Genomic DNA, 10,212 nt, shown 5'->3' with positions numbered 1-10,212 from the left:
GGCGCGCCCCGCCTTTCCTCTTCCTCTGCGGCCGCCGCCCCGAGGTGAGCAGCCATGGTCGGCCCGGTTCCGCGCCAGCCGCCGCCATCCGCCCCCATCCCGCCCCATCCCCGCCGCCACAGGCGTCCCGGACACCGGGATCGCTACGATATGCCCCGCACCCGCGGTATTTCCCGGGATGGAACGTGGGAGGACGGGCGCGGATGCGGGGAAGTGGCAGGCCTGAGAAAATCCATGGCTGCGATGATGACTTTCTTAGGACACCTTTGGATGTAACTGTGAAAAGAATGCGTAAATTCTGAGCAGCTGCAGCGGTAAGGGGAGTAGTCCGGGCCCTGCGTGCCAGTGTTAGAAGTTTAATATATTTTAATTGGTGTTTTTCAGCTGAGCTCTCAAGATGGTTCGCTACTCCCTGGATCCGGAGAACCCCACGAAATGTGAGTCGCTCTTTTAGGAGAGTTCATGTGGGATTTCCTGGAAGCCAGTGAGGTTTTGATTCTAAAACTTGGTGTTTTTTCTCTCTTGCAGCATGCAAGTCCCGGGGATCTAACCTGCGTGTGCATTTCAAGGTAAGGGAGTGTGTGATGAGCAGGAATCGTAAATTCATTTTCTGTTCTACGTGGTTTTTGTTAGTTTTCCTTGTTATTTTTTAGAAGAAACCCAGACTGGCTTGGATTGGAAGGGATTGTAAGGATAATCTCTTTCCACCCTCTGCCGTGGTTAGGGACTGAGCTCCCGTCCAGCGTGGCCCTGGAAACTTCCAGGGATCCAAGGGCAGCCACAGCTTCTGCGGGCATCTTGTTGCCAGGGCCTCCTTGTCCTCACAGCCAGGAATTTCTTCCCAATATTCCTCTTTTTAAGGAAGTGTCTTTTACTCTTTATTCACTAAGGAACTGCTGTCAGCTACTTGTAATGGTCTCCACAAAAATTAAAGTCTGGATCTCAAAATTGTCCTTGTCTAATTCAGATAACAAAATACAGCAGCAAAACAGTTGGAGTAAATTTATCAGACACTGGGCTAGTGTTTGGTGTGAAATTTGTCTAATTTCTCCTACACTCTTTGGTTGTGTGCTGTTTTAGACTAGGAACTCAGTACCTCTGGAAAAGGCTTAGGTGCAGAGAACAACTCAGAAGTGTTATTTAATCATGAAACCAGAACTTAGCAGATCACTTTCTGCTTAGTGTAATACCAAGTTTTCACTTTGGTTTTCTTTTTTTAATTTTTTTATTATGAACAGGTAGGATTATACTTAGAGCTGGCTTACACAATTAGTAAATACTGTCTAAAAGGCCGATCTTTTATCCTTAATTTTTATTTCTGAGCCTTTTCTTCTTTTACAATTCTTTTAGAGAAAGCAACATTGTTAACAATTCTCCCAGTGTTTCTTCATCAGTTCTTGTGAGGTGCTGTATTTGACATTTTAGTAAGAATTTATCCATCCGAATCTTGCCTTTTTAGATTAGTGGCCAAACAGGAGGAGCTATGAATAGTATAAGTACATTAATTGTACTTTTATTAAGAGTTATATATTTCCGTGTTGGATTTAGCCGCTGAGTTTAAAAATAAATAAATAAATAGGTGTGCTGGAGACAAAAATTTAGTAGTGGCAGTCATACCAAGAGTTAGAAAAGTGGTAACAAATAAAAAAAGTGTTATTTATTTTTCATTCTGAGAGTTGGGTATTCTTTAGTGAGTGGAAGGAGTTGTATCCAGGGGGGCAGAGGGGTGGTTGAGCGGGTGCTGTCTCCTGTAAGGATTTGTTGAGAGGTTTTTTCTGTGCCCTGTGTTGGCAGAACACCCGAGAGACGGCGCAGGCCATCAAGGGCATGCACATCCGCAAGGCCACCAAGTACCTGAAGGATGTCACCCTGAAGAAGCAGTGTGTCCCCTTCCGGCGCTACAACGGCGGCGTCGGCAGGTGCGCTCAGGTGAGCTCCTGGCAGTCCCTTTGCCTCGGGGTGCTTAACACAGAAGGGGATGGGGAGAGGGTGGGAGTGTAGTCTGTCATTGCTGGTGGTAAACTTGCACTAAAACACAGAATCACAGGGTGGTTGGGTTGGAAGGGCCCACAGAGCTCATCTCAGTCCAGTTCCCTGCCAGGGGCAAGGACATCTTCCACCAGACCAGGGTGCTCAAGAGGGAGAAAAGGCTGTTAATTCCAGAGGATACCTTTCCATGGAGTGTCTGCATCTAGTTGGCAGCATTAAGTCAAGGGATTAAATTTTGTGGGATTGGTTGTACAGCAAAATAAGTAGATAATAATCCATTCTAATCCATACTCATATCTATCTATATCCATAAGATACGGGGTCCTCAGCACAGGAAGGATAGGGACCTGCTGGAGCCAGTGCAGAGGTGGCCACAGAGCCAGCCTGGCACAGCTGGGGCTGCTCAGCTGCACCAGAGAAGCTCCAGGGACACCTCAGAGCCCCTGCCAGGGCCTGCAGGGGCTCCAGGAGAGCTGCACAGCCCCTGGGGACAAGGCAGGCAGGGACAGCAGCCAGGCAATGGCTCCCACTGCCAGAGGGCAGGCACAGATTTTGGCAGATTGGGAATTAGGAATTGCTGGCTGGGAGGGTGGGCAGGCCCTGGCCCAGGGTGCCCAGAGCAGCTGTGGCTGCCCCTGGATCCCTGGCAGTGCCCCAGGCCAGGCTGGATGGGGCTTGGAGCAGCCTGGGACAGTGGGAGCTGTCCCTGCCCATGGCACGGTGTGACACTGAATGAACTTTGCCATTCCCTCCAGCCCAAACCCTTCTGTGGTAATGGCAAGGTGAAGGTGCGTAGAAGGTAACAGGAATGGACCAGGCCAGAAGCAGACTCCCATTGTTTGCTCTCATTCCAGGCCAAGCAGTGGGGCTGGACGCAGGGCCGCTGGCCCAAGAAGAGCGCAGAGTTCTTGCTGCACATGCTGAAGAATGCAGAGAGCAATGCTGAGCTCAAGGTGGGTGTTAGCACAAAGCAGTGGTGTCAGGCTCCCTCTCAGCATCCCTGGCCTGGGTATCACTGACCTGCAGAGCCTTTTCCCACCTGCTTCATCCACAACACTGAATTGTAGGGAGGGTTTGGTGTGGCTCCCTGTTTAAAGCAGGCTGTGTGTGTTCCTCAAGTTAAATGGCAGCAGCAGTTTTTTACAGGGAAATACTAAATTTAAAAATTTCAAACAAAAGGGCTGTTCAGATATCTAAAAATCTGTGAAATCTGTAAAATCAATAACTGATATGGTCAGTTGCTGTCTTTGTTACAGTCTGGTAGCTTTGTTGGCAGTGTTGGAGTAATAGGTTACACCTTTGAATAGCCATGAAGTAACCATAGACAAGGAGCCATCAGCACAATTTTAAATTATTTGTGATGTGTGGGCTGGACTTCGTCATTTTAAATCATCCTTGTTTTGGTAAGTCCTCATCTTCATCACACTGCCAAGAACAGCAGTTCCATTGTCAGATCCTTGGAAAACCCTGAGCTCCATGGCACCACCAGGCCTGCCTGTAGGGTGGGTGGTGAATCCTTGGAAAACCTGAGCTCCATGGAACCACTAGGCCTGGGTGTTTCATTCACCAGCAGCAGTGTCTGGGGTGATTCCTCACATTTTTGCTGCAGAAATGAATTATTTAAAGATGAAGGTGGCTCACAGATTTCCTTCCGTGCCAGGGTCTGGATGTGGACTCCCTGGTGATCGAGCACATCCAGGTGAACAAGGCTCCCAAGATGCGCCGGCGCACGTACCGGGCCCACGGCAGGATCAACCCCTACATGAGCTCCCCGTGCCACATCGAGATGATCCTCACGGAGAAGGAGCAGATCGTGCCCAAGCCAGAGGAGGAAGTTGCCCAAAAGAAAAAGGTACCAGGTGTTGTGTGCCCTGTGTTGTGTGCTCTGTTCCTGTGATGCTGTCAGGACAGCCGAGGGGCTGGCAGAGAGGGGTTGCGGTGATGACAATCTTAGGACACCTTTGGAATGCCCATGAAAAAAATCAGTTTTTTCTGAGCAACCCCATTTTTTTAATTTCCAACCTAAGTATTAAGCACTTAAATGCCCTGAGAATCATTTTTTAATTGCACAGAGGGTTGGTTCTTTCCTCCCTCAAAGCAGCTACAGCATTGTGTGTGTGAACCCTGGGTGTGTACAAGAAAATAAGTTGAATTTAGAGCCTGCAAATAACGTAGTGCTTGTAGGGATTCCTGTTAATGTGCAGGTGTGATGAATGTATCATTTGTGAGGGAATTCCTAATTAACAGTGAATTCCTAATTAACAATTCCTAATAGTTCGCAGCAGTTCTAAAAGATAACTTTGAGATGTTTTGGGAAGTCTCGTTTCACTGTTCTTTTTTGTGTGTTTGCTTCCCAGATCTCCCAGAAGAAGCTGAAGAAGCAAAAGCTAATGGCTCGGGAGTAAATCTGCTTGGACAGATGTATATAAATAAAACCTTTTAAAATGTGGATTGATTGTGTTGCTCTGCTGCAAGTTCTGACCTCGCGTTGGGCATTGCTGTGGGTCAGGGACAGTGAATGTCACAGAATCATGGAGTGGTTTGGCTGGGAAGGGACCTTAAAGCCCATCCAGTGCCACCCCCTGCCATGGCAGGGACACCTTCCACTGTCCCAGGCTGCTCCCAGCCCCATCCAGCCTGGCCTGGACACTGCCAGGGATCCACCAAGGTGCTCTGGGCACCCTGGGCCAGGGCCTGCGCACCCTCCCAGCCAGCAATTCCCAGCCAATATCGGCCCTCCAAGCCGGGCCGCGTGTTCCCGCCGACTCCCGGGCCATCCCACATTTCCCCCCCGTCCCCAATCCGGGATAATCGGGAATCGCGTCCGCGCGGGTGGGGCGGGGCCTGGCTCGTCACGTGACGCGCTCTGCCGCCGGCCATTGGCCGGAAGCACCGCCCCGGAAGCGCGGGGCCGTTCCGGTGCGGGCGCAGGTGGGTGCGGAGCGCCGGGAGCCCCGGGAGCAGGGAATGGTCCCTTCCCCACACCCCGCCTCACCCTGCCTGCCCCCCGCCCCGCCCGGCCCACGGCCGCCTGGCCTCGCCGCTAGCCGGGGGCTCACGGGCTGCACCGGCCCCAACCGCCCCCGGAGAGCGGAACGGCAACGCCTGACATCAGGCCGCCTCCCGGGCTCCTCATCCTTCTTGGAAAACGGGGAGAACCCGGCGGGTTTGCCGCTGTGGCGTTTTTCGGGCGCTGGGAACAAAGCCGTGCCGAGGTTTGCCCGTCAGTGAGCGCGTTCCGTGCCGGGGCTCACCGAGGGCAGCGGCACCACCCGCCGCAGGACATCACCTACCGGCCACCCCCTCACTCCGCTTTTCTCCTTTTCGTTTATTGTCCTTGCTAAACAGCTGGCCGAGCTTTGCCAGGACACCGGAGGAATTCGTCAGGACGGTGTTCCACGCTGATCCCAGGGATCGCTGGTGCATCAGGCAGAGGTAGGGATGATTTTTTGGGCAGGAATTTTTTGGACGCGAAGTGGCTGCAGAGGCAGCACAACACAGGCTGTGTTTCCCTGGGACAGCACCCAGGCAATGGCTCCCACTGCCAGAGGGCAGGGACAGATTTTGGCAGATTGGGAATTAGGAATTGCTGGCTGGCAGGGTGGGCAGGCCCTGGCCCAGGGTGCCCAGAGCAGCTGTGGCTGCCCCTGGATCCCTGGCAGTGCCCCAGGCCAGGCTGGATGGGGCTGGGAGCAGCCTGGGACAGTGGGAGCTGTCGCTGCCCACGGCTGGGAATAGAAGGAAATTATTTTGAAGCTCTCCTGTGACCCAAATAATTCTATAATTCTGTAATGATTCTACAGCCACGTTCTTCAGCCGCTGGATGAATCCACATCTTGCTGCAAATTTAATACTTAGGAAGTTCTGGTGGAGACAGTATCTGAAATATATTTTTTTAATAGATTTAAAGAGTTACCTCATTTGTGTTGTCTCAGTATAAGATTCCTCTGAAACCCAAAGAGTAGATTTAAAGTGTATTTGAAGCAGCCAGAGCAGAACCTGGAAGCAGTCAACTGGAAATTGATACTCTGCTTTTCCACAGGGATAAAAATCCTCAGGATAACATAAAATAAAAAGCAAAACTGGTCACTAGTGAGGTGTGCACATCTGCCTTTTCATTCTCAATCTTGGAAAGCTTTTGTTTTGCTTCTTGATGTGAGAATTGAGATGTCAGCAGCCTAGAGAGGGGGACTGTGAAGGGCAAAGTTGTGTGGCAGCAGAGTGTGTCTAATGTATTGCTGTCAGCACTGGCAGGGACAGGTCCAGCCCTAATTAACTGCTTCCTCTCCCAGCTGGACCTCTCTGCATCCTTGCTTTGCTTTTCTGCTTTTTTTTTGGCATAGACCCCAAGGTGTGAATTTTGATGACTTGTGGGGTTTCAGAGAGAGGTCATGGTTCATTTTCCAGTTAATTGTATGGGGCTGGTGTGGGATCAAGTGAGGGCAGCAGGAAGAAAGTAACCTATTTGCTAATTCTCTCAAATCCTGATTGGAATTTTTTCTCCTTTTCCACTGTCCTGCCCTTCAGTGGTAGCAACTCATTGGATGGATTTGCTTTCTGCTGTTTAGTTTCTCCTTAAACAAAAGTGAGTTGAGCAAAACAAACCCTTTGGACTCATAATATAGTGGGAACTGGGCTAATACTGGCAGCTTGCTGCTTAAACTGTTTTTTGTGTGGCTTAAGCAAAAACTCTTATTTCCTGAATTTGTTTTCCTTAGTTGCATCTGTAGGACTAATGAATTAATAGCAAAATGGTTTGGTTTTTTTGTTAAAATGGCAAGAATGTTCCCTTTGTTGGAAGCTTTATAACAGTGGAACACACAACATTTTTGAAGCTTTAGCAGCTGCTTAATAATTTCAGAATAATCTACGTTTGAATCTGAAATATGGATTTTATTTACTTTGTAAATAGTGTTTTCTCAGGTTGTGGCATACAAACGCTCCCCCCTAAGCTGTTTTTCTCCCCCCTCACCATCTCTGTCCCAGCACAGGAGGGAGCCATGGTGTGCATTCCCTGCATCGTGATCCCTGTTCTGCTCTGGGTCTACAAGAAGTTTCTGGAGCCCTACATCTACCCCATGGTCGCCCCCTTCATCAAGCATGTCTGGCCCAAGAAAGCAGTGCAGGAGCCACCAGGCACCAAGCAGGGGCCAGGAGGCAGCACTGGGGACCCCCGGGGACCTGCAGCTGCCAAGAGAGACCAGGAGGATGGACCTGGGGGCCATAAAGTAAGATTAATTCACCCAGCTAAGCGGGGAAGCTCCGGGATGAGCCACCCAGTGGTAGCTCAGGAGGGTGAACAGCTGGGTGTGTTCTCAGATATTTTGGTGGCTATTTTCTTGGGAACAGCAATTACCACTACTGTGCCAGCTAGGAATTGCTGCTTCAAGATCTAGTTGGTATAATAGTTGCTTCTTCTGGTCTTGGAGGAAGAGGAATTGTACCTGTATCCTGAAACAGCTTAATTAATTTATTTTTTTTAACAGCTGCCTGTTCTTTCAAAGACAAAAGTCAAATATCTGGCAAGTCACAAGCAGAAATTAAAAACAGCCCCTTTCTTCAGCCAGCTCTGCCACTTGTAATGGGGGAGGATGCTTAGTGCATATAAATCATGCTTTTATTATTTATCTTCTGTCACAATACAAAGACTTGTAAATATTGTCGCTGCTCTCATTCCTCCCTTTCCCCTGAAACAATAATTATTTGTAAATCTACACAGACACCACCACTTCTCGTTCTTGCTCAATATTTCTCCACACATCTTTGCTGGCCTTGCTTCTAAAAGCCATTTTTGTCACCAGCTGTTCCTGTTTTAGATGTGAAGTTCTAATTTGACATCTCATTGATGACGCTGTATTTTGTTTGCAGTTGGAAAGCAATGGCATTGTAAATGGAAGTCCTGCAAAGGGATCTGCTGCAGTGTATGACAAGAAAACAGCTTGAAGGAGTTAATTCCTGAGGATTTTATTCCCTCATGTCCAGTATGAACTGCTGATATTCCTCTCAATTTGAGACTTTTTTTCTTTGCACATTTTAGCTGAATAAAAAACTTAATTGCTTGCAGGAGAGTCTCTTTTGCCACTAAAATGGCAGCTGTTTGTTTATTTAAAATATTTGAAATCTGATGTTCTTGTATTTTTCTTGCTGGAACTACTTTTCATCTGCCATCTGTTTGGTGTGATTAGAGTTTAGGTTAAATAACGTAAGAATAAATCTGTCTGTGGAAGGCAAATGTATCTTAGCATCTTGATGTCACTAAGTGCTAGTGCAGTACTTGAGGCTTTCACCTTAAAGGCTCTATCTGTTCCTGGTGAAGAACTGTGGACTGCATTGTGACAACAAAAGCTCATAATTTATCTATGGAGAATTTAGATTTTTCATGTCAAATCTATGGATGAGCTAGAGGAGTTATGCTGCATAGAAAATTTACTTGGCTTACTAAAAGCAGAAAGTCTTGATGTGATACTTTCCTTAATTTTTTTCCTTGAAATATTATGCCTTTTTTTTCCCTGAGGCATGATGCAAGAGAATGTTGCTTTATGTTCTGTTGTAGTGATTTATAATGGCGAAGTTCTGGCTTTAAAAAATCTCAACATCCAGTTAAAACCTCTTTACCATGCTTGTGGAATTTTCATTATAATAAACTGGGATTTTACTTAAAAATAAGTCGCTTCATGCAATTATTGCACAGAATCACAGAATTCTTAGTGTTCAGAGCTATAAACACTTCAAGTGGTGACAAAATCTTTGAAAACCTGGAGACAGGCAGAAGGAGGCCCTAAAACAACTGAGTTCATGATAAAATGAGCTGGGCAGACTTTGCCTCTTCCTGGCAAGATGGATTCTGCTGCTGAGCTGCATCTCAGCCGTGAAGCATTTTAAGTGTCCCTTTGCTTGGTAAGGAATAAAAGTGGTAATTCCTGCTTTTCCCTGTCTGCCAGACCAGAGAGCTCTTTAAAAGATTCAAAACTAAACCATTCCAGCAGTTTTGAATTATTCTTTATGATTTAATTTCCATAAAATCCTCTCTCAGGCAGGCCCAAAAATGCACTTTTTATACGGGCAGTCCCTGACCTGTCACTGTGGTCCAGTGTTATTCTTGTGGCCGTGATTTCTCTCAGCAGTTAATTAATTACTCTGATACCTAATTTTGCCTGGTGTCCTTGGTGAAGTGCCTCGTTTCCTGCCAGTGCCTGGTTTGGTCAGACCTGGTGTGCATGGCTCTGCTGTGTTCACAGATGCTGTGCCCCTGCAGCCACAGCCATGACTTTGCAGTGAGCTCAGGCACAGACACCTCCGTGTCAGGCCTTGATTAATGCTTAGGTCCAAACTCGGACCTGAGTTTGGAATTGCTGTTTAATCAGCTCTTAGCTCATCTTTGGAGCATAACCCCCCATTGGATCAGAGTATTGCAGCTTCCTCCAAGATCACTGAATCCCAGGATCATTTAGGTTGGAAAAGACCAGCGAGTCCAACCTGTGACCAATCCCCACCTTGTCACCAGCCCAGAGCACTGAGTGTTACACGTGGACACCTCCAGGATGGGAACTCCAACGCTTCCTTGGGCAGCCCCTTCTAATTCCTGACCTCCCTTTCCATGGAGAAATTCTTCCTGGCATTCCCCCTGAGTCTCCCCATGCCCAGCCTGAGGCCGTTCCCTCTGCTCCTGTCCCTGTTCCCCCCGGCTGTGCCCTCCTGTCAGGAGCTGTGCAGAGCCACAAGGGCCCCCCTGAGCCTCCTTTGCTCCAGGCTCAGCCCCTTCCCAGCTCCCTCAGCCTCTCCTGGGGCTCCAGCCCCTTCCCAGCTCCGTTCCCTGCCCTGGACACGCTCCAGCCCCTCGGTGTCTCTCTTGTGCTGAGGGCCCAGAGCTGTCCCCAGCGCTGGAGCTGCCTCAGTCATGCCCAGTCCAATCTGCAGCTCTTCAGCTAAACCAGAATTTGTGTTCTGACAACCTGAGCGTTGCTGAAGAGATTGTCTCTTCCATTCTGTTTTTATATACTGGCCGTAGTTTTAGAGTATATCCACCTCTAAACAGCTGGGAACACAACAAAAAGTAGAGCAAGAGCTTTACTGGGGCTCCTTTAATTTGTAAATGTATTCAATTCAATTGTATTCAGACAATTTATGAAGTCTGCATAAATTTTTTTTTAGTTATTTATGATATTATTTCAGAAGAAAATGCATTGAACAATATAAGAGAAAATAAAGTGTATAGTAAATTAG

General features: G+C 48.1%; 2 protein-coding genes and 2 non-coding genes across 6 annotated transcripts; all 4 read left to right on the top strand.

Moving 5' to 3' along the window:
• Nucleotides 1–4,438, top strand: RPL17 (ribosomal protein L17). The gene is made up of 7 exons (XM_054283297.1): nucleotides 1–44; nucleotides 385–437; nucleotides 529–569; nucleotides 1,795–1,929; nucleotides 2,844–2,942; nucleotides 3,650–3,841; nucleotides 4,347–4,438. The coding sequence occupies exons 2-7, from the start codon at nucleotides 398–400 to the stop codon at nucleotides 4,392–4,394; spliced, it is 555 nt and encodes a 184-aa protein (XP_054139272.1). The 5' UTR covers nucleotides 1–44; nucleotides 385–397; the 3' UTR covers nucleotides 4,395–4,438.
• On the top strand, nucleotides 239–307 carry LOC128941708 (small nucleolar RNA SNORD58). The gene has a single exon (XR_008483573.1). It is a non-coding gene; the product is annotated as a small nucleolar RNA SNORD58 (small nucleolar RNA).
• LOC128941707 (small nucleolar RNA SNORD58) lies at nucleotides 3,923–3,990 on the top strand. The gene has a single exon (XR_008483572.1). It is a non-coding gene; the product is annotated as a small nucleolar RNA SNORD58 (small nucleolar RNA).
• Nucleotides 4,439–4,872: 434 nt separating the features above from the next.
• Nucleotides 4,873–8,215, top strand: CUNH18orf32 (chromosome unknown C18orf32 homolog). 3 transcript variants are annotated; one of them, XM_054283299.1, is made up of 4 exons: nucleotides 4,873–4,920; nucleotides 5,338–5,424; nucleotides 6,981–7,217; nucleotides 7,858–8,215. In XM_054283299.1, exons 3-4 carry the CDS (start codon nucleotides 6,990–6,992, stop codon nucleotides 7,930–7,932), a joined length of 303 nt encoding a protein of 100 aa, XP_054139274.1. In that variant the 5' UTR covers nucleotides 4,873–4,920; nucleotides 5,338–5,424; nucleotides 6,981–6,989; the 3' UTR covers nucleotides 7,933–8,215. The 3 variants fall into 3 exon arrangements, with proteins under 3 accessions (XP_054139274.1, XP_054139275.1, XP_054139273.1); XM_054283300.1 differs by lacking the exon at nucleotides 4,873–4,920 and having other exon boundaries at nucleotides 5,004–5,424; nucleotides 6,976–7,217; XM_054283298.1 differs by lacking the exon at nucleotides 4,873–4,920 and having other exon boundaries at nucleotides 5,006–5,424.
• Nucleotides 8,216–10,212: the final 1,997 nt, after the last annotated feature.

Source organism: Melozone crissalis, unplaced genomic scaffold (genome assembly GCF_028551555.1).
Source record: "Melozone crissalis strain CALT ecotype California unplaced genomic scaffold, PUWL_Pcris_2 ptg000036l_1, whole genome shotgun sequence".
Classification (NCBI taxonomy): Eukaryota; Metazoa; Chordata; class Aves; order Passeriformes; family Passerellidae; genus Melozone; species Melozone crissalis.
The sequence above is the reverse complement of the archived record's forward strand: the minus strand, read 5'-3'. Positions and strand labels throughout refer to the sequence as shown.